At 40.2% G+C, this 23,382-nt stretch overlaps 1 protein-coding gene across 6 annotated transcripts in view; it reads right to left on the reverse strand.

The window, feature by feature from the left end:
* The window catches only part of LOC131246733 (mediator of RNA polymerase II transcription subunit 13), a 45,046-nt gene extending 22,348 nt beyond the window's left edge, over window positions 1-22,698 (reverse strand). Inside the window, exons 1-18 of one of the 6 annotated variants that reach the window (XM_058247106.1) lie at window positions 22,529-22,698; window positions 22,328-22,394; window positions 15,687-15,809; window positions 13,724-13,797; window positions 13,468-13,607; window positions 13,273-13,359; window positions 13,027-13,114; window positions 12,485-12,568; window positions 11,677-11,754; window positions 11,483-11,565; window positions 7,987-8,065; window positions 7,535-7,843; window positions 7,370-7,456; window positions 7,158-7,223; window positions 5,934-6,195; window positions 5,038-5,307; window positions 2,077-3,456; window positions 132-399 (exon numbers count right to left, since the gene is read on the reverse strand). In XM_058247106.1, coding sequence (XP_058103089.1) covers window positions 132-399; window positions 2,077-3,456; window positions 5,038-5,307; window positions 5,934-6,195; window positions 7,158-7,223; window positions 7,370-7,456; window positions 7,535-7,843; window positions 7,987-8,065; window positions 11,483-11,565; window positions 11,677-11,754; window positions 12,485-12,568; window positions 13,027-13,114; window positions 13,273-13,359; window positions 13,468-13,607; window positions 13,724-13,797; window positions 15,687-15,710 — 3,379 coding nt within the window. In that variant the 5' untranslated portion in view covers window positions 15,711-15,809; window positions 22,328-22,394; window positions 22,529-22,698. Of the gene's footprint in view, window positions 1-131; window positions 400-2,076; window positions 3,457-5,037; window positions 5,308-5,933; window positions 6,196-7,157; window positions 7,224-7,369; window positions 7,457-7,534; window positions 7,844-7,986; window positions 8,076-11,482; window positions 11,566-11,676; window positions 11,755-12,484; window positions 12,569-13,026; window positions 13,115-13,272; window positions 13,360-13,467; window positions 13,608-13,723; window positions 13,798-15,686; window positions 15,810-22,327; window positions 22,395-22,528 lie in introns of those variants that run through there. The other 5 variants (XM_058247107.1, XM_058247105.1, XM_058247108.1 and 2 more) reach the window with 5 other exon arrangements.
* Between the last annotated feature and the right edge of the window lie 684 nt (window positions 22,699-23,382).

A 23,382-nucleotide genomic window follows, 5' to 3' on the forward strand; every position in this document is an offset into this window, starting at 1 on the left:
ATTGACAGTCAAGAAGAAAATGAAGCAACAGTCCACATCCAATCAATAGTCTGGACCACCAACTCACATGTCAACAGTTCGTGGATATGCAAGGCCATATAATCTCTTATGTAAATTCAGCAGAAGATTACCTTTGAGGGAAGATGAGACACCGGTCAAAGACTGAGGTGGGCTTATTGGCTCTCCAACAGCTAGAGAAACAGTATTTGAAGGGTCCCTAGCATCACTAAATGAGCATTCAGTAGAATACCCATCACCTGCAGTTCCTGCATCACCTGATTGACTGCGACCCTTGCACCAATCAATGATAGACAATGGACCATCCAAATTTCGAAATGCGGATTTTAAAGCTACTTTTATGTCTGACTGCAGCAAACTAATCACAGACGACGCATGAACCTGTTCCAAGAAAACCTGTGCATTAATTTTATTTTATTTTTATTTTTTGAAGAGTGAGAAATATTATTAAAGCAAAAAAAAAAAAAAAAAAAACAACAACAACAAAAACAAAAACAAAGACAGCCCACAGCAGGGAAGAAACAGAAGAAAAAGAAAAAAGAAAGAAACCTAGGAAACAGCTATACAACTCAAGGCTAAAACAGCCCTAAGCTGAAGACCTCAGAACACAAACACCTAACCCGAGCGACGAATGAGAGATCCGTCTATGAGAGGTAGACAGCTAGACCATTCCTTCAGCTACCTAAAGATGTGCTGAACAACAGTGGCTGAGGAAGAGGTAGACAGATACGCATTAAAATTATGATATCGTGAATTTTAACTATATTGACATCCACCTTCTATTTGCATGGAGAAACAGTCTCACACCCACTGGGAAGCATATTTAGTTTGCTGAGGCTCCCAAATCTGTACATGCAGGGGTTTGATATCCAGACTTGATCTGATGGTCCCACCATGGATGAATAATGCCCCAACAGTCCCCCATATCTAATGATCCTAATCCTTCAGTTGATGCCCAGAAAAACTAGGCTAAGAGAATAAAGAATACGTCAACAGTCCACGATCAACTGAAAAATGCCATATATTGAAGTGTTTGGATCTTCCAATCTAACAAATTTATTGAGCATCCCATCGGGGCACATCAGATAAACAGCCTCGATTACAGAGGTCCAGACCCACATGAACAGAATTGGGAACCTCAGCAAACTGTGCCCTTGCTAAGGCTCAGAACCCTGTAATCCCTCTAGAGCATTAATTCCTTTATGTGATATTGTGAAGGTAAGTTGGAAAAGTAACAAATGAAATCAAACAAGAAATTATTGGTGGTGAACTAAAAGGATCCAGAAAACACAATGCAATAAGCATAGCATTCATAGATAACATAATCTTGATCATTGCCAAGTGCTTTAAGTTCAGCATATAGCCAAGTGATTGCCCCATTCAGGCAGCAGCCACAACCACACAAGATGAATTAGTGGCATCCTGGTTGCTTTAAATAGAAATGCATCAACACTTGAAAAAAAAAATGCTTCTTCTGGAAAACAAATGTGGAAGAATGCGCTTTTCTGTTACACTACATGCAGGGATCTCATTTCACATGGAACATTAGTTGCTAAAAGTTCCATCACTAATCAGCTTAAACCTAGATGGCTAGAATTTTACGAAAACAGTGTGCATAAATGAGGAAATAGCACACCCACAACCCCATCTGTAAAACCTTTAAAATTATCACATCCCAAAATCAATTGGCTTTGAAGCTAGGATGAGTGCAAAGCTCAATTTGAGGTGCGGCACCTGAACCTTGAGGTGATGATTTCAATCCCAGATTGCATATAAAAAAAAAAAAAAAATTACCTTAAAACATCCACATACTTGCAACCTGGTAACATAGATTACTGGTTTTGGCAATGACAGGCGTCAATGTTTCTCAAAACATTCCAAGTAAAATTTCAAATAGATTTCCGATCAAAAATGCAAATATAAAAACATGAAGTGCCCAAAACAGCACTGCGTAAATGAAGAGGATTGTGCAACAGACATGTATATTTAAAAGCATACAAGCATCAAGCATCATAGAAAGCAGAAGTGTTCAAGTAGGGTCTATGTCATATAACTTACATCAGCTGATAGTGGATCAAGTAATTCCACTCCAGCAATATCCAGAGAATGGCAAGAGGCTAAAAGACCACCACAACCCGCATGGACCATAGATGGCCCACAAGAAAATCCACGCCTCCGCTGCTCCTGCAATGCAAGCCAACCATAGGGACCATCACCGAGGTCCATATCAAGTGACACATCCACGAAAGAAGTCGCTTGTTGGACTAGAAAGGCCATGGCATCAAGAAGCTCCTGAAGAGGCTGCATTTGCCCATATGCAACCATACCTTCCTCATTGAGTGTATGGTGTGGCAGAGAAGAGGAGCTATCAACACTTAGCGTACTTCCAGGTTTTGTTCCTTTGGGAACTCCAACAGAGCGCCAAACACCAACAGGTGCATTAACAGGTCCATCAAGCATTCCACTATCAATATCTCCTGCTATTCTAACAGGTATGGAGTCTCTCTTCTTCATGTCGTACATGCTAATTTTGTCCGGCATGGTGGTTGTATCACTTGGGATCTGATCTGAAACTGGATATCCAGCGAACCTACTCAGCCCAATGGAAACTAGATTACTGCGAGATAACAGCATATGTCTTATCCGGCACATAGCAGCCTGGAACATGATGCATTCAACTTCAGTCGCAAGCACAGTCTTAAGAGACAGAAGAAAATGTCCTCCTTCTAATATATTGTCAGTCTTCTTTCGTTGGAGAGAAACAACAGCATTTGAAGAATTAAAACCAGAAACCGAAGAAGACAATGCCTCACTCTTACTTGAGGTTTTGCTATTATTATTGGCAACTAATCGTTTATCAAGCTGTTGTTGGCCGCTCTGGACATACGTGTAGTATTTCTTAGACTGAAGAAGGGAACCAGCATCGCGCTTCCCCTGGCCTGCTTTTGCCTTTGTAGAGACATCAGGCTTCTCGTCGGATGCTTCTAAGCAAGGAGAAGATGGTGGTGTGGCACCATATACATAGGCATTGGAGCTTGAATGTGAGTTCTCGACCTTCCGTGATCTGGGCAAGTATGGATTTCTGAAAATTGATGTGGAGAATTCACTTGTGGGTGTCTCAACAGCAGCATATTCTGGAGCGAATGTCATCTTGGCTTCAGCTTTTGACAGATGGTCAAACTCTCCTGTTGAGGGCGCGAAAGGGATGCTGCCTGCACCTGATGACCGGCCATCCTTTGTAAATTCTTGATTTTTGTAATTTGTCTCCTCCGTAATTGCTGGAGGTGGCTGGTTGAAACCGTCAAAAGATGGAAACCCTAAAGCAGGCAAAAGCATCTGATCTTGTACATCCATCCCAGTTGTACAAGGACTGCTGCTTATATCTCCACAATCAGTAGCTGGAAACATAAGAGCCTGAGACTCTGCAGTTCCTGGAGGCTATACGAGAGGATATGATATAATCAGTTTCAACCAAAATGAGCCTAATGTTTTTTCTATAAGGCCTTGTTAATGTTGCCCAAACTAACAAAAACAGAGAAGTATATTTCCAAGAAACAGCTTTTCTTTAATAAAGCAGCCTGATTCATCTTTCCAACACACTCAATGACAGCTACAGGTTGTGGCACTAAAGCACACAACTAGGCATACCCAATTTGTTGATCATCAATATTTTAAAAATCATGTGACAGATGGTATGCATCAATTTACGCAGGCTATTAGAGAAGAAAATGACAAAACCGGTAAATATTGGTATAAAAGGTTCTTAGTTTTGGCATCCATCCCTTCGACTACAGTTTTATAGTTCTTTGCAGATTAGTCTGTTAATTTCAAACTGTGAATATGTATGTCCTATTTCCATTGCTCTTTTTCAGCTTCAACTAAAATATGCATATTGAGAAAGAGGGAAATACATACCACTTTGTTGAACCTGTGTGTGTGTGAACAGCAGTTCAATGCCAGATGATCACATGCGTTACAATATCACACATCATGACCAGGTACGTTCCCATAGAAAATTTCACACTCTTCAAGCTGTAACTCAGCAGAGATCTTCACCATAAATTAAGCATATCCATGTGGAGGTCAAAACACTAATAACAAATGTAGGCAAGACACCATCACATCAACCAACCAGCCCGATTGTCCCACTAACCAAGATATGGGCAGTGATACAAAACACTGAACCATAAATTCTCCAAAACGGAGACAGAATTATTTCCTCATCGATGTTTCCTGCATCCTTTCAAGCAATTGTTTTGTGAGTGACTCTAGTTCATAAACTCATAAGATATATGAAAATGGTGGGCAAACAGATTGACTGGTACGATAGCAAACACAGTGAAAATGGACCAGGCTGACCCATTTTGGGCTGGATTCAGGCTGCAGCCGCCTACTGAATGAGTTTTCAGGCCCAATAGCTGATTGGATTGGGCCTGCAATTGAGTCAACCTAAAGGCCTGAAAGGAGACCCTGAACTGTTGCACTGGTTACTTGGCCAGCAGGCTTGACAGGATCTGGGATTGTTTCCTCAGCTAGAAGGCTGAGTTGGGCCAAGCTATGCCTGGACAAACCTCAGCCCAGCCTGGATTGATCCAGGTAAGCCCACCTGCATCCCTGATAACTATAGAGTGTTTAAACCTTGAACCAATACCTCATTCTTGGGTTCAACTAGTCTGGGACCAAGCCTGGAGTTCCAAGTAATGATGCTTAACCATAAACTGAACAGTGAGAAAGAAGAAAAGAGGGTGACGTGTGGTAGCTTTTAAATTGGAGGATGCCAATGGGAAAAGGCCAGTTACAATTCAAATTTTCAATCCAAACCTTTTATAAATGACATTTATCATCCAAAATTTCAAACCAAACCTACTAAAAAATATTGATAGCAATGTAAGAGAGAAAGTATATGCCTCCAGACAGACAAATTCAACAACTATTTTCCGAAACTTAATTAAAAGAAAGCTAGTGTTGAAGAGAATGTCCATATTGTGACAACAATCATATTCATGCCAAGGAAAATACCTCTCCAAAAGCCAGTGCATCATCTTCAAAGAAGTCACCGAAATCTCCAAACTCAGAAAGAAGCGTCTGAATGTCCATTCCCATGCCTCTATCATCATCATCCCAATCCCAATGAGATCCAACCTGATCATTTGCCACTCCTGCTGTGACCGAATTGTTTCCTTCAATAGCACTATATTCAGATCTATATGCCTCTTGCATGGTCACATTTGTGACAGTACCAGCTTGACCAAATGATTCTGTCATGCCTGTGCAGAGACGCTTAGAAACCTACATCAAAACATAAGGCCGGCTGACTACACTATTTTATTAAGGAGAAAAAAGTATGATAAAGGAATATGGAATCATGGGATAGGTGCACGAGTAAATAGAATGAGCATGCTGTAAAAACCACATAATAGTTAGTACAAACAAATGAGAAGTATTTGAGTCAAGGATATTATGATGTTCAACCAAGGATATGCATAGGATCATTGTGTTTTCAGTTTTTACAAGGGAAGACCATGGTTAAGTGATCCAGACTGTTCATTTTTCTTTTCTTTTTTTAAAGATGTGATCCAAACCATTCATGGGTCCTGCCATGGACAGACAATGCCTCAAAATTATTCTCGAAAGGAACAGTTCTAAACCTTCAATTTGTGGCCTGGAAACAGACAGTAATGAAAAGCAAAGGTCCATGTTCGGCTGAAAAGGGGGCAAAGATTGGACGTCTAGAATCTTCCAATCTAGGTGCATTTTGGCCTTTTGGGGCATGGACCATCCAAACAGTCTCAATCACTGAATCACAGGACTCGCTTGCACAAAACAAAAGCCCAAGGATATACACAACTTGGCCGAGTTCTTTAGAAGTCACTATGAAGTGAACTGTTTTAACCAGCTTAAAAATTTTACAGTACCATTTTTTGCCCATCGTTCTCAAACTGATCATTCATTGATAAACCAGACTGCCTGCATGTAAGAGAATCAGCATCTGCTTCAAGGTCACGACCTCCAGCAGGCATCCCATAATCGCTGTCGCTGGATGTGCTACTTATGCTGCTGATGCTGCTACTATTGCTGTTGCTGCTGCTATTATAGCTACGGTGTGGGCGTAAGCCATTAGAATCGATCCATGGGCTCAGTAGAGACTCAATGTAGCCAGTGCTGCTGAACCCCGAACTAGGATCAAAATAAAAACTTTCAGTGAAAGGCAAGGCACTACGAAAATTTACAAGGCAGATTGCCAAGTAAGATAAGAAAGGCTGGAGAGAATAAAGTCAATGACTACAATGTAACCCACATACATAAGTTCCGCGTCAACTCATAACTACCAATGGAGTTCCATAGCTCTACCTCCACATAAGCCCCAACCACTTACCTCCAAATCGTAGCAAATAAAAGGTCCCTTGGAACATGTACATCCATCGAAGTCACTTTAGCATGTTGTTTTAAGGTATCAATTTCCTACTTTGTTCTCGGTTTCAATGCATATCTTTCTTTCAAGGTTTCGAATAATAGTATTAGTCGACGTATTTGCCAGGCCAAAAACAATATAATACAGTTGTGTCGGGTGATATTTTTTCTTTTCCCAAAAAAAAATTGAAAACTTTTTAAGAAAATAGGAAAAAATGTAAAACACTAGAATCTATCTTTTTTCATGTTTTTTTACATGTATCCAATGGTGAATGTTAAACATTTTAATTTTCCCTTAGCAATTAAAAACACTTGGACAGATAGGAATCACTGAAAATAGTTTGTTCCCTTCAATTTAATAGAGGTTATTTAGAACTCTAAAAAATTAGATGGATTTATAAATCCAGTTCTTGAATTACTTTTCACTTCCATTGAGAAATCACAGGAGCCGACCCCATATAGCTGGTACAAGGCTATGATGAATAATGATGATGACATTTACTGCACGGTGAAAATGGGTGAGATCCAGGCCATTCCACAGATGAGGCTCACTGTTAAAAATGCCTAGCTCAAAGATCAGGCCAGTCTACTCATCAGACGGGCCACGAGTGCAAAAGAGAAGTGGACCAAAAAAAAAATCATTGGTCCATACTCATGTATTCCTGTGGCCCACCGGATGGGTGTCAGCCTCTTTTGCCAGGCAATGCTCACAGTGGAACAGAAACTACTAGATCAATGGCCCAGATCTGCCAAATTGGCACGTGTTCCATGAAGAAGCCTCAATTTTCTCCACGCTTCAATAACATAACAAATAGAAGACATATCAGACTCGCTAAACAGACAACTCCATGACTACTACAAGAGGCTGTTGTTTCGTTTGGATGAATCAGGCACAATACCTATAACAAAACAACAATTAAAATTAAGCATCAAAACTAACCAATGCATGAGGATAGATGAATCTGGAATGTTCAAGAGTGGCCAAGCTTCAAATAATGATGTTCCAACCCAATTTTGTAGCCAGAACCTGCAGGTACCCAATGCCAAAGTTAATCAAACTAATACATCCTACATCAATCAATTGTGGAGGGTAGAAAAAGCATGCCTTTTGCGAGAAGATCTAGCAAATGCCACTTGCATGATTGGAACCAGCACCGTCTCAGCTGGATAGATGAACGTCCTCTCAAGAACTGGAACATTATCAGCAGATCCCAGCTGCTCGCCCTTTCCAAGGGCTGGTGGTTCCACAGTATGATGCTTGGAGATATTCTTATTAAAACTACTTCCCATCCCAGGGCAGCCAATGGTAACTTCGACATAACAATTTTGCCCTCTCAGCTGATAATTAGATGATTGAGCAGCATGAAAAGGTAAACCAAGAGCAGTGAACCCATTTGAAGCCTTATTAACCTTGCTGCCAATTGTTCGACCATGTCAAAAAGGAACTGATAGTATAAATGAATACGAGTTGAAAAGTATTTTCAGTGCCTTCATTGTAAGTCGCATTTGAACACCAGAAAACATAATGGAGAAAGCGTGTTGAAATCAAAGATATACCTGAAATACACTTGCTTCACAAGATCGCTTGGGCAACAACCAGTAAGTCTACCTCGCATTCCATGAGGAGCCACAATAACTGCCAGAAACTCCAAACCCCAAAAGTAGTTACTACAAAGCTGGTGTAAAATAATAATAATAATAATAACAACAACAACAACAAAGAATGGTAGCAAAAAAGGGGGGAAAAACATTGCATTTGCAGGATTTCAGAACCAGGGAAGTGATATGCAACCAGGTAACAAAATTTAAATGTTAGAACCTGCTCCTACTGCTCCTCGTCCTGCGACTCCTGATACCACTACAGTACTACCACTGCCACTACCGGCAGTCTGTTATTCCTATAATGGGAATATGAACTCCCAAAAAAGAGTTCGCTACACAGCCATGGTTAAAAAGATAATTGCATTTGCAGGATTTTAGAACCAGTTGAATGATATGCAACCGAATTTTGAAGTGTATATGTTAAAACCTACTAATATCACTACTACTACTAAAGCTCCTCCTATGCATCATTATAATTTTACTCCTGATACTAATATTACTTCTCCTGCTGCTACACAGGATCTTAGAACCAAAAAAATGATACAACTGGATCATATAATACGTTAGAACCTACTCCTATGACACACCTGCTCCTTGTGCTCCTACTCATGCCGCTGCTGCTCCTACTATTACACCACCCTCTCCAACTACTGCTCATCACCTCCTATGTGATGCTGCTGCTGCTACTACTACTATGGGTGCTTACTACTGCATTACAAAATCTACGTCTATCTTCTTCCCAACATAAGTAAGTCCTGTGGAAAAGTGAAGCAGGTTCCCCAACCAACTGGTTGAAACAATATCCTACACCCAGGTCCTGACACAGTGCATCACTTACAGGGAATGACCTAGCATGAGTTTGGAATGACATATCGTTTGGATTCATGATAAAAGTTGTGGCATAAGTTTGACACCAGCTGCCAACATGACACAACCCTCCTTAATCTGGGCTGGGGACCAGCAATGAGAGGACAAATCTCCCACAGGCGCAATGTAATAGACTATTACACAGGTTGATTACAAAGAGCTATCTAATAGCCTATTACATAGGTTGATTACCATCAACGAGTTGAATTCTACAGCCGAATATTATTTCATCCAACTCCTGGAGCACAAAACCACAAAACAATAGCCCCAGCTGAGCTGTGGCTATAGAAGCCACCCCGTGCCGAGATGAAAATATATGGTAATATCTAACTGAAAGGGGCTCTATACTTGTAGAGAAAGTGTCAAGTAGGTGAGTTGATTTAGATAAAGGTATTAGAACATGAGTGCAGTAAGGAAAACAAGCTTCGCAAATATTATGGTGATGAATATGCTCACCCGGTCTACCCGATGATGTGGTAAAGGGAGGATATTAGGGGAAGCAGTGAGTGGAGATTCCCCTGCAGAGAGCCGGATGAGGGGAACTATTCCAAATTCCCAAAAGTTCACAGTGCTGCCGCCACCAGAAAGTACATGAATTGCCACCGAAGAGACAGATGTTCAGAATGGGTGAAATGGAACTCAATCTTAACAGCAACAGTTTGGCAACTTTGTGTGCTGGAGCAATTTCATGAAAAGCATTGTTCTTCCCTCCAAGCTTATCAGGAACCCCTAGATGTGAACTTTAACGATGTTGAGGGAAGGATCGTTAATGAGGTCTGAAATGTGCATGCTCTGTTTAAGCCACCTATTAGTAATTAGGCAGGACCATTCAGACTGTACCATTCTTGGAGAGTTGTGGGGTCTTTGATAAGGAATTCAAATGCTCAGTAGTGATATTCATCCCATTCAACCATATCCATGACAGCCAAACATCAGATCATATATTTGTTAGATTTTCTCTGTTTCTTTAAATCTCTAGGATCAAATGCTTAGGGGCCATTCGAACCAAGGTATTCCATATCGGTAATGGTGGCCATAACAGTCACCACCATTACCGATACAAGTATCGGCTATAACGGCCGATACGGGAGTATAACAACCGTTACAACTTACAACCCCCGTAATGGTCGAAAATTTTCTTTTGCCTGAAAAAATTATGAAAAACTATCTAGAAAATCCAGAATAATGAAACTATTCCAAATATGTATTCATTTTTTTAACATGTTTATGGTAGTGTAACAGTCCACTCTTTGGTTATAGTGTTGGATCAGGCTGTTTAGTGAATTTGTGAACATTATTATGTCTCTAATGTTTACACATCACAATCAAGCATTCGAACCAGAAATCAGGAAAAAAAAAAAACATAAACATAAATATTACTTTTTCAAATTTTTGAAAAAAAAAGGCCCTCGGAGCTTCTATTCACTCAAATCACTTTAATTTATGGTTTTAATATTAAAAACTAGAGTAAGAGTCGTCAAAATCTGTTGCAAAATGATCTAGGAGAGTTTTTGGAATGAGGAAAGAAGAAAAATGATGAGAAAATAGATTTAAATAGGAAAAAAAAGTTACCGTTTTTCGACCGTAACGAGGGTAATGGTTGGTATGCCTCGTAACGGCCTTTACGGCCACCGTAATGGCTGATACAGTCCCAAAAAACCAACTGCCCCGTTTCACCCCCGAATCGTGTATCGTTCATGGTTGTTACCTATACGTATCAGCCTTTACAGGTGTATCGTAACAAATACGGAACACCTTGATTCGAACGCACCCTCAAACAGGGGTGAAAAGAATGGTGATCAGCAAGACTTTGAGCTTATCTGTGGTGATGCCGTTCACATGAGCAGCGTGCAAAGCACGCATAGGCTCATCGTGAAGCTATCAACAACAATGGATATAGAGAAGAATAGTAGAAGAGGAGTGATGAGAGAGAGAGAGAGGCACGTGAGATGAGAGGAAACAAGGGAGGAAGTTCCTTTTTTTTTGTTACAAAAACCCTAATCCCATTCCTTAATATATATAATAATCCATTGTGTGTACAATCAGCGTATGGGTACTTGGGCTAGGCCCAAGGTCCATCATATTCAACTCTTTTTTTCCTGACGACCTATTCAACTCAGTCCAAAACCTATTCAACTGGGTACATAATCATTTTTCCCATTCAACAAGGAGCATTTGACATCTAAATGCCATTTTGAGCAAAACGCTTTCTCATTTTCTCAAATTGGATGCACTTCAGCAAACCCTATTTGATCCCCCGCATCAAAATAGGTGCTAAAAAGCCCAATTGCCGAAAAACAATCAGATTGGTTTTGGAAATCGACCGACAAAGTCGATATGCACTTGCTTTTGCAGGAAAACCCTTTTTGCAGAAGTTGCATCCAAAAGGGCCCACGGTCTGCTTTCTAATTAAACTGTCCCCATCCTTCCAGTTTTCCATGATGTTCTTTTGATTTAATGAAGAAAAAATATGCATATGAATAGAAATATATATATATATATATAGGAACAAAAGACTACCCATAGTTGTGCAAAGTCCGACTTCATTCAAAAATAATAAATACACAACGTAAACAGGGGATACCTGGGAGCTTTTCTCCATAGTTATTTGAAGAGCGATGTCTTAATACCCTTTCCATGTCATCACTCGAAAGTGTCCGAATATGCCTAAGAATCCGGGAAAACTGTTAAATTAATTAAGGAATTGCATTTTGTCAACCAGACAACAATGGAAGACACTATTAAACAAGGAAAAAAAAAAGATCAAACTCAACGAACTTTGCGTGTATTATCACATGAACAAAGATTGCTTCTTCAGTGGCAGCAAAGATAAACTCACATGTAGGTTGCACTCTCCTACAAAACAGCAAATTTTGGTATCTGGTTAGGAAAAAAGAAAGGTTTAATGCTTAAGAATGCAAACAGGCACGATGCTCTCTGACAAACAAACAATAAATTTGAATTCTAACATGCTAAAAAAAATGCTTAACATGATTGACAATTCACTCAAGAAAGCACGCATAAAGAAACAAGTGTGCCTGTGGTTCTCAGTTGATCAGTTATGTTGGTAACAGTTATGCTTAGGAGTAAACCAAAAGATAGGTCTATAAAATGAAAAGCAAAGAAAATACTTTCTATGGCACAAATTTAGTGGTGGAGACCATAACATCATGGATACAGTTTATGAAGATTTGCCCATGCCATACATTTCAAGACCACAGAAATTTTATACGAGCTTGTATACTGCATGCCTCTCCAAGACCACTGATCCAGTTTACGCAAGCATAAAAATAAAAATAAATAAATAACATCTGCTATTAGAAGCACAACCAACTAGTTCCCAGCAGATACATTTCCTTTAGAATCCAAGGAAGAAGTTAGTATTGCCATCGAACACATCAAAATACACAGACCACTGAACCACAAGAGTAATGTAACATATCATTAAAAAAATAAATAATAAATAATAATTTTTTCATAAAAAAAAAAAACAATGTTTTTCACTGAAGCAGAAAAGTTCTGAATCATTCAGAAGGCAGAAAAGTTCAGTGAAACAGTACAACGTCAATTCTCTCTGTTAGCAAACCTGAAAAGTTTTTCACTTTGTGCAAAGGGATGGCATCTGGTGAATACATCTCCGAATCTGACATAGGCAAGCCCTCTCAGCGCTCTGTCATTCCCAATGCAATAGCAGTCATGAGATGAACGTAAAAATATGAGGATAGATCCACTGTGCCTCCAGTACCATTTCATAAGCAGCCACAATCATATAATTGATAAGATTGGTGAATGTGCCAATCAATCTAAGGGCCGATTATTTAGACATCTCAAGGATGAACCAATGGTGAACAAAGCAGCAACTGGCTGTTTGTACCTGTTCATATCTAGGTATTTTCTGGACCAGTGCTCAAATTCTCCTGGCAGTCATAAATGCTTGATGGATTGGATATTTATGAACTTCCAAGCAGCAACTTTTAAGCTAAAGATAAGAGGGTACACTAATTGGACAATCAGATCGATAGCCAAAGCACAGCATTTGAGAGTCTGTAGCATTTGCTAAAAGGTACTGGGCGCCCATTAGATCCTCTACCTAAAACAACAGAAAGGTCTCCTGGGAAGAGGGACAACCTCTCTATGCAATTCCGTAAGGCCTGAGATAAAGCAACTGCAACCTCTTCTGAATCCCCAGGGGCTACCCAGAATCCAGCTCCAACAACTTCAGCACAATTCAATTAAATGTTACTACATAATATAATGAATATTGTAAAAACTATTGAAATCATTGTAATCAATAGTTTGATACATCTAAACTGAGAATAAGGTATACAACTTCTTCATGATGCAAGAAAATGCTAATTAATTAAAAGAAAATACCTCTCAATTTAGAAACTGCGGGCTGAGCAGTTTCAAGAACAGATGAGTGGCGTCCTGGGAGAAAAAGCCAGAGCTTTATTTTCTCATCTGTGCATTTCATATATTGAACAATTTATGAATAAATTAGGTGGAAAATCCGAGACAGTTTACAAACAATTAGTAGGCAAGGTGCAAGTCACTGCGCAGAATCCTTACCAGGGTTGTGCATACCCTGAGATGGATCCCAGGGTCCAACAAAGGAATTAGTCCATGTGCTGAGAAATCCCTCATTCTGCAACTGCAGATGCGATGAAAGTACCAATAACGTTGCAGCATCTTTCTGCTCTGCTTTTAAACTGAGAAAAATAACAAAACAACTAACATCAGAGCTAAATTTCAATGGCATGCACAAGGAATACTGCCATCAGCTCAAAAGACTACAATAAGAATGAGAAAAGAACCAAAATGACACCTTTTCTCTGGTAGAGAGTTCGGATCGGATTCACAAGGGAGAAACTGGAACCAGGAAATATGCTGTAGGCCTCCCTGCACAAAAGCATGGGATGTGAAGTAAGAATAACTGTGTGAGAATTGCACTTACCATCTATGAATGCATACAAGCAACATGCACATATTGAGAATGATGCATTATGCATATCCAAAAATAAAGGTATCTAAGCCTCTTTGGATCCACTGAAGTGCACGTTTGAGAGCTTGTAAATGGAGGTAAATGGGAAATGGAATTGGAGGTAAATGAATTGAGGGTAAATGGCTTACTCAATTGTGCTTGGCTAGTAGTAAATGAAATGTATTTGAAATCCAAATATTCTGTTTGGATGGGAATAAATGGGAGGAATTAGAACGCATTGGAATTTTTCAATATATTCACAGGAACATACATGAAATCACAAATCTTTTTTTTTTTTCTCAAAAAATGATAATTCCAATAAAAGGCCACAGACAAAAAACAAAAGAATTTTAAAAAAAAAAAAGAGAACCCCAACACTACAACCAGCGCTTTAGGAAAGAAAAAGACCAATCCGAGGCCATAACCCAATCCATTACAAAAGAGTTTGTCCTCCTGAAAACTAAAAACCTCACTCTTGTTCTTAAACACCTGTCTTTTTCCTTCTACCCATAAAGCCCACAAAACTGCTAAAGAGCTCATTCTCCAAATCATTTTCTCTTATTTAACTCTGACCAACTTTTGGTCAGACCATCCTTCCAGGGAGAGATTAGGTATAGTCCATTTTGAATAGAAATTGGTGCTCCATGTTGAATCTGAGAACTTGAAGTAGGAAGAAATAACATATATCATTATCTTCATGACAAAATGCATTCTTCTGATTTACCTGGCAATGCTGATGACTGTTGCTGGAAAATTGACTGCTGTTCTAAGCCAATCTACCACTACCCTATTAAGTTCAAGTCTTAATATCATTCCAATTGCCATTACAGAAGTAATTAGTATTTTTTGCATTAAAAGATATTTCAGGCTGGTAATTATTCCAGGGAAAAAAAACTACTGATTCTGTGACAAAAACACTCATTCCTGGCAATTCAAGAGAAGCCCTTGAGAAGCTACTAAACATGGTAAATATTTTTAGCATTGGGATAACTATTCCTCCCTCTCTTGAGAACATTCAACTTCATCCAGCAATCTTGTTTACTTCAGCACATAGCAAGAAACCACTTCTCAACATTCAAATAAAGGGAAGCCAGTCGACATGAGAGATCCACTTATGGTGATGAACCACAAGAGCTGCCAATATTCAGATTTCCACGAGGACCTGTTTGTTTGGAGAGAAAACCCTCTTTAAAAAACATGGAAAAGAATATGAATTCCACCGATGCAACAGTTTTTTTTTTTAAAGAAGAAGAAGAAGAAGAAGAATCCCTGATGCAACAGTTATTATATAATCCCAGATGGAACAGTTACCTCTGTTTGACAAAAAAAAAAAAAAAATGGGAAAATCAATTTCCTTTTCCTAGCTTTTCCTCAAAAACGAGCAAAACTATTTCCTAAAAAGCATATTACATACTTAAATGTAGATTTTCATGGTTACGAGATACAACTCTCGCCTTTTGACCATTAACCTTTTAACATTTCCCTGGAATATGATGTATAAAATAAACAACAATAAGGGAATCTACTTCCCCCATTACTGATATCAACTTTCCAAGTTTCAAGATCCCATAGGGGTTTTCCATTTCCTCGTCTTGGTTTCATTCTAAACAAACAAACCCTAAAAGAAACAGGTTGAGAATTAAATTCATTCATTTTGCAAGATAATACAAATGGAAACATAAATCCCTTAACAGTATCTACATGTTAATGAGTTACAGAAAACAAACTATTAATCAGAACAGCTTAGCTAATGTTAGACTAAGCCTTCAAAAAGAAACAGCTAAGAAAGGGAAGAGTGAGAGAATACAATTCTGAAGACATTCGTCCACATAACGCAATAACACCAGCACTCTCTTGGAAAAAAGACTTCCCAGTACTTCTAGTTTTGTGTCGGGGAAAGTATACTGGAGCCTTACATACTTCTGTGAACCTGCAAAATGATTATTGAATTTTACATTAATGTTAGCTAGTAAAAATAAAAATAAAAAGAATTTTACATTAATGTTAGTTTTTTTGAAAAAAAAGGGACCTATTTTATCGGTTAAAATAGATACCTATATGAAAATTAACATAAACTAAACAATAAGGTTCAGACACACCATGTAGGGCTCTAACTCAAAAATCTGCTTAAAAGATGATGGTAACTAGCTGATTAGTGGACATCATCTGATGGACAGTTAAACAGACAATAGACGACATTTCAGGTTCATCAAATAAATATCCATCTGAGATCAGGATCCTCTTATCAGTCTGATTTTAAGTACAATGTCCTTCTGCAGTGGATCGCATTATTTACGTGGTCTAATTTAATGTACATGTATGAAAAAATTACATTTATTGTCTGAATGGGCATGGAGTATTGCACTCTACCAGAGTATCAAATAACTAGTCATTAAATAAAATAAATAAATAACCTAACAGCTACTCCACCAGCGAGTTCATTTTGCTTATGACACGACTCGCGATTGCCAACATGTGTTGCCCCTTTCGGCTCATGTGCAGAGATTGAAATGATGGGAATCGTCCATCTTGCCTGTGCACAATAGATGAGCTATATTGAAATAATCGTGGCTCAAAAATAATCCTGCACTTTGATTTTGTGTGGAAAGTGAACAGTTGAAAATGTTCATTTTGATGTTTTACATCCATTTCACTCAGAGGCAGATTATTATGGCGGACGTGGACCACATAGAATACCAATGTGTCATCCAGAAATCATTCAAAAAAAAAAAAAAAGGGGTACCATCCAGACCATGGTTGCTACTGGTCATGAAACCATGCCAACATATGGTGAGGTCATCCTAAGTAGCAACATAAGAAAATGTATTCAGAATTCACTTGAAGTGATGGCAACAATGATGATTCACCACCATTTTTGTTTGTGGTGTCTTATCCACCATATGAGAAGATAGATACGCACCATCCCAAACTCATGGAACATCTACTAAAGCAACACTGATCAAATGATTCTAAACATCTAATTTTCTGTTATGAAATAGGTGGTTACAAATATGATCAGCAGTCCAATTCAAATAGAAAAATCAAGTGTTGTGATTGATTTAAATTTTGGGTTATAATCCATCCACAATAGAGCACGTGGCTTGGATGATCAAATGGCCATACATATATGATGCATGCAGACTTTTTCTTTTTTTTTTTGAAACGCAAAGAATTTTATTAAAGAAAGACGTGCGTGCAGATGATATCCCACATTTTAAATATGGTGATGAAGTATCAACTCTCTCAGCCCCTTACACAAAGGGTGGCTTCTCCTCTAGATTTAAGGGCCTGTTTGGTGCGTGGTATTAGGTGGAATTAGGTGGTATGGAATTGCATTTGGACCCATGCAAATTCTATCCTGCATTTGGAAACAACGGGGAGGATTTGGATTAATCCCGATATCATATCATCCAAAGCCAATATTAGATACTGTAGGATTTCTGGTGGATTTCAAAATCCACTACATGTGGACCCCACATTGATGCATGTGTTTTATCTACGCTGTCCATCCATATGTGCCTTTTACACGTGACAGTCAAGTTGCATACGCGTACAGGTGACCTGCATCAGTTGTGAAATGTGGTATGTTGCTTACAAATCCATGGTCCACCATACGCAGGCTTCACTCAATACAATGTATTTCCTAAGGGAAGAAGTTGATCCCAAATGTGGGATTGGACGGTCAAAGTACCATAGTATTTCTGGACATGCAATCATTGTGAATGCAATTCCATACCATTTAATCCCATGTTCAAGCCTAGGGTTTCGGGGGCAAAAAATTTGAAAAGACTACCGGCCCATAAGTCTAATTGGGAGTATATACAATTTTTTTGCTAAGGCATTAGCCACAAGGTCCAAAGGGTCTTCAGGTAGGGTTGAAAGTCAGGGGAGTTGGGTCGGGTTGGTGCTCAACCCCAGCCCAACCCAAGGTTTCCTATACCTCAACCCTAACCCAACCCATCCCAACCTCAAGTTGGGAATTCTCAACCCAAGCCCAACCCGAGCGGGCTCAGTCGGGTTGGTCAGGTGGATACATGCTAATGTTTTCATTATTACATTAGTCTATTATATTTAAATACACGTCTTATTTTTTGTACCTATGATTTTATTAATTATATATGTAGTTATTTATCGTAAAGAACTTAATTTTTTCTAAACAAACAAGCTAAAATATAGGACAACTACTCCTTTAAAAGTCATGTTGTGTAGCACACAATCTATTTGGAAGAGAGAAATCCAGCATATCTTGTTAGCTTGAGTCATCGGAAATGACGTGGACCAATGAGACCCGACAGCACTGGAATTTCCCGTGCCTTCAACACAGACGATCCACACTCAATTATAATTTATGAGTAATATATTGATCAAGTTCGGGTTGGGTTGGGCAACCCGAGCCCAACCCAAGTTTTATCAGGTTGGTGCTTGTATAGCCCAAACTCGAGACCGAAACCAATACATCATGCCCGAGCCCAACACAATGTTGGGTCGGTCACGGGTTGGTCAGGTTGAACGCGCCCGACTTTCAGCCCTATCTTCCGAGTGTCATTTCCAAGTTTCAAGGAGCTTTTGTAAAAGGCGGACAAATCCTCGATAGCGCACCAATAGCTCATGAGTTCATTAATGCTAAATTCAAGCAAAGGTTGAGAGGTGTGGTGTGCAAGCTAGATATTGAGAAAGCTTATGATCACATGGAATGAGATTTTTTGGATCACATGCCTGGGAGGATTCGTTGTAGAGCGAAGTGGAGGGTGTGGGTTAAGGAGTATCTTAGTTCCACCAGGTTCTCGGTGTTGGTAAATGCATCGCCGAAAGGATTTTTTCAAAGCTCGAGTGGGTTAAGGCAAGGGGATCCCCTACCTCCTCTCTTTTTGTGATGGTAGTTGAGGCGTTGGGTAAAATGTTGGAACATGGTCAGGAAGTTGGTCTACATACCGATTTTTATGTAAACAAATCAAGCCTCCCAATATCCCACCTTCAGTTTGCCGAAGCATAGCTATCAGAGCACCATACCGCCAAAGCATAGTCGTTGGAGCTTGACCCTCATGCAAAGAAGAGTGCAACAAAACATAGAAGGAAAACATAGAGAATCACCCCGAGCTTTCAAACCTCCACGCCAACCTATCTTGCTCCCCAAGGATCAGGCAAACCACTTGGATATGTTGCAAAAGAAGCAAGAAATCATCAAATTCTTCGTTAGAAAAATTTCGACACTAAGAGAGCGACCATGCCCTCGAAGATCCAATCGTCAACCAAACAATCCGCAACCAAGATATCAACATCTAACACTAAAGGGGGCAAGCTTGGAAACTCGGACATAAAAGAGGTTTCCATAGCCCAAACATCCTTCTAAACTTTATTTATTTTCACCATCTCCGATCACAAACTGGATCCCTTCCTTGAGTTTAGCTTTTACGATTGCAATGCCCTTCCATGACCCGTACACTCTGTACAAGGTAGCATCCCTAATCCACCATCCCCCACCCTCTCAAGACACTTGAAGAGTGAAAGAAAATAACTAGGCATATTAGAGAGAGCCGCTTTGATATGTGTAATTTGCTTGACCATATTAATTTATGTTACTCGATCAGTGAAGAAAAAAAAGACAAGATGAGTTGCCAAAGGGATAGATCTAGATGTTTCACTGCAAGTTCTTTTTATAAAATACTCCATATTTGGGGCCCTGAAGATGGCAGCGTTCGCTTGGCTTGTTGGAAGGGGAAGGGTGTTGACTATGGATAGTCTCTAAAAACAGGGAATAGTTATTCCAAATATTTGTTTGATGTGTATGGCCAATTCTGAGTTGGCGGATCACCATTTCCTTCATTGCTCGATTGCTAGCAACTTATGGAACAACATGTTGTCTGACTTCAAGGTCGTTTGGGCTTCACCGAGTTCTACTTGGTCTATTCATTGTGAGTTGGCACGGAGTGGAGGTTAGGAAGGAACTAAAAGGTATATGGTGCCCATGCTTATTGGTGGGCCTTTTAGCGGTTTGGGACGAAAGAAACAGGAGATTCTTTCAAAACTTGAGTCATTCTCTGAGTTGGTACAATGTAATTTAGATGACAAGGACCCTTGAAAATGGATAGAGAGGCTTACATGGTACATCTATGGTAATGGGTCATAACTAAGAAACCCCTATTAGGGAGACATCATATGTGCGGTGTGTGTATACATATCGATTAGTATACGGGCAGAATACGGAAAATTTGCTTTTATTAACCTAAACCCAGGGTTGTTTGTTTTTCCCAATTACAATGTGAATATGTGTAAATAGCTCATCATTACTTTCACCATACATATGGAAAAGAGAGAAATATCATGTTAATTACTCATGTCCCTACTTTCCTTGTTCCAGGAATTTTGTGCCTTCTCCCGAGGAAAATGATATGTTACAGTGGCGTCTTTCCAAGAATGGAGTTTTCTTGGTTCGGTCCTTATATTCTATGTTGGCTCGTCCTCAGTTTATGCGGGTCCTGGCCATACAGCCCCTATCTAGAAGTATGGAGCCCCCCCAAAGGTGTCTACTTTCATTTGGTTGTCTACAAGAAATAGGATCCACACCATCGACAATCTTCGTAAAAGATCCCTCTGTCTTCCTAATGAATGCCTTCTTTGTTTGAGTGCCGAGGAATCGGTGGACCATCTCCTCATCCATTATTCCTTCTCCCACACTGTTTGGTCCGACATCTTCATATCAGCCAACCTTTCTTAGGTGCTTCCTGCTTCGGTTGAAATCTTACTCTCAGTGTAATGCAGGGGCATTTTCGCACCAGGCTGGAGTGGGGTTACCTGTGGGATGCAGGGGCGCATACGGGGTGGGCGGCCCGTGTGAGACGGGGTGGCTCATGTGAGGCAAGCCCCACCCGTGTGAGGCGGTACCCTTGTGATTTGGGTCCCACGAGGGGGGTTCAACCGAGGTCTTAACCCATAAGATATGGGGGTCTGGGCTATGAGATAAATGATTGATTTGTCATGCTCTAACAGTTCAAGCTTTTAGAGCAAGCGGTTAATTGTCCTGCATCAAATTGGTATCAGAGCGGGAGGTCACTTGTTCGAGACTCCTCACCGAGAGTGATTAATACAGAGGCATTTTCACACCCGGCTCGAATGGGATTGCCTGTGAGATTAGGGGCACACTCGGAGTGGGCGGCTCGTGTGAAGCGAGTGGGTCGTGTGAAGTGGTACCCATGTGATTTGGGGCCCATGAGGGGGGTTTGGCAGAGGTCTTAACCCATGAGATGTGGGGCCTGGGCTATGAGATAAAGGATTGATTCGCCATACTCTTAAAGTTCAAGCTTTTAGAGCAAGTGGTTAATTGTCCTGCATCATGGCATGGTATGGAAAGGAGGGGGGTTCAACTGGTCAGAAGAATTGGAGGCTTGCATTGTTGGCTTTCTTTTGGGCCAACTAGTTAGAGAGAAATAGCAGGCGCTTTTGTAATTCTAGTTGCTCTTCAACTCGGGTTTCTTCTAGGGTTGCTTTGTACATTAGGGAGTGGGCTACCTAAGGGTGTTTTTTTTCTTTTGTTTTTACTCTCTGTTTTGTTTCTTTTTGACCTTTGGCCTCTTAATAGAATCTTCTTTCAATATATATATATATATAATCGCAAAATTTCCATGTGAGTTTTACACTTAAAAATGCTCCACCCAAACCCTAAAGTCTTGAGGAGAGGGTTTACCTAAACTCAGGTCTTAAGAGCCCTGAAAATATGCACAAACTAGCGTGCATTCCAAGTCGTACTAGGGATCATGTCATAATGATGTCATGCCAACATCAACACCCTCTTTCAAGTGTAGCAGTACAAAAAATGGAGAATCTAGTTAACATAAGGGAAATTATGAGAACATCTATTCAATTTCTTAGGGATACTTAAATCGTTTTTAGGTCCTCTTTTGGGACAATAGACATACTAGCAAAGACCATGTTTAGTCCAGGAGTTTCTAATTACTACTATCGGTGGGAGTCAATATTAGCAGGTTGATTTAGGTTAGGTGAGACGTGACATAATTGAGGGCTAATATTTCTAACTTCTACAACCGGTCAGAATTTCAGATTATCCTTTTGTATTATTTCACTTGAGCTACCAGAAATTTTGCTATTCTGCTTGATATCTGAGCTTCTGAATCGATTGCTGTTGTTTACACATTTGTAAATCACTAATTTGAAATTCTCTTCAGTTTTCCACACCAAACTCAGCACCCAGCATGCACTTTCCTAATTCCCAAATGCACCGAATTCCATAGCCAGCTATCAGATGGCTGGTGTTGCCAGATGGAGTCCTTTGCAGCAGCGCCCATCCAGCACAACTAGATTGCAGGAAAGTGGGCCCCACCTGTACTGGCAATTCAGTCTGAGGGTTGCGTATTTCCACCTAAAACGAGCATTACTGATCCTTTTTTTAGTGTTTTAGCGCAGAAAAAAGGGGGGGAGTAAGTGGCATGTTACATAGATCTGACAGTAAGGAAATTTCGGAGCATCAAACAGTAAGAATCTATTCCTGGACTAGTTTCTCCTGAAGAAAACAGTTATTTAAGAATCGAAATCGCCTAATTCGGATTGAAAGAGAGATACAGAGAGAGAGAGAGATGCAGCGCCTACTGTTGCGGTAGAAATCGAAGAGAGAGAAAGAGAGAGGGAGAGACTGACCTTGAGATGGCCTGGGGACTGTAGGTTGAAGATCGACATGGCTGATGCTGCTGCAAGAAGCTCGAATTTCTAAAAACCCTAGCCCGAATTATCCGAAATCTGAGAACCCTAAACCCTCTCTCTCTCCCTCTCCCTCTCTCTGAAAAACGGAGCTAACTGTAAACCCTAAAAAGGGCAGAAGGAAAAAAGCAAAATTACCAAAATTACCCGACATTATGCGTCGGCGACTCGGTGCGCGTCTGGGACCCTTTGCTAAAATTACCAAGCCATGCACTCGCCCCTCACTCGTGCCAGCGTATCATGGCTGTTAGAGATCCGAGCGGTTCGTTATGTGAGGCCCTAACTTTTAATCACCTATAGCATGATTTTCCATAAAAACAGCCGCGTAAGTAATGGACGGTTGAGGATCATTGATCGATGTTCCACATTCATCTTTCGTGTATGGCCGACCAGATTAGAGGACAGGCCTGATATTTTACCCATGAGATCTGGAATATGGTCCAGGCTGATGAGCTGCTCAGATCTAGATCACGTGTGGCTCAAACATGTGTGTTGGTGGAGAGTACCATAAAGGTTAACTCGCGCAAATGCACTTGCAGCTTCTTGTTGCTTGGACAGAGCGTGGAATCGACTTCCCAAAAACGGTTTATTAGCCCGCTTTAGCTAAGGATCCTCCTCCTCAGTCCGTGGGATAGACGGACTGCGAGATACTGTAGAGAACGTCGGATCCTAGTGCCTGGTTTCAATTTTCAACAGTGGGGCCCACGATCTGTTAATCCAGACCATCAATCTGAAAGGCCCCGGATTACATGCTGGTCTGACCGGGCACTGCACTTCAAATTCGGCTTAAACAA

Source organism: Magnolia sinica, chromosome 5, assembly GCF_029962835.1.
Source record: "Magnolia sinica isolate HGM2019 chromosome 5, MsV1, whole genome shotgun sequence".
NCBI lineage: Eukaryota > Viridiplantae > Streptophyta > Magnoliopsida > Magnoliales > Magnoliaceae > Magnolia > Magnolia sinica.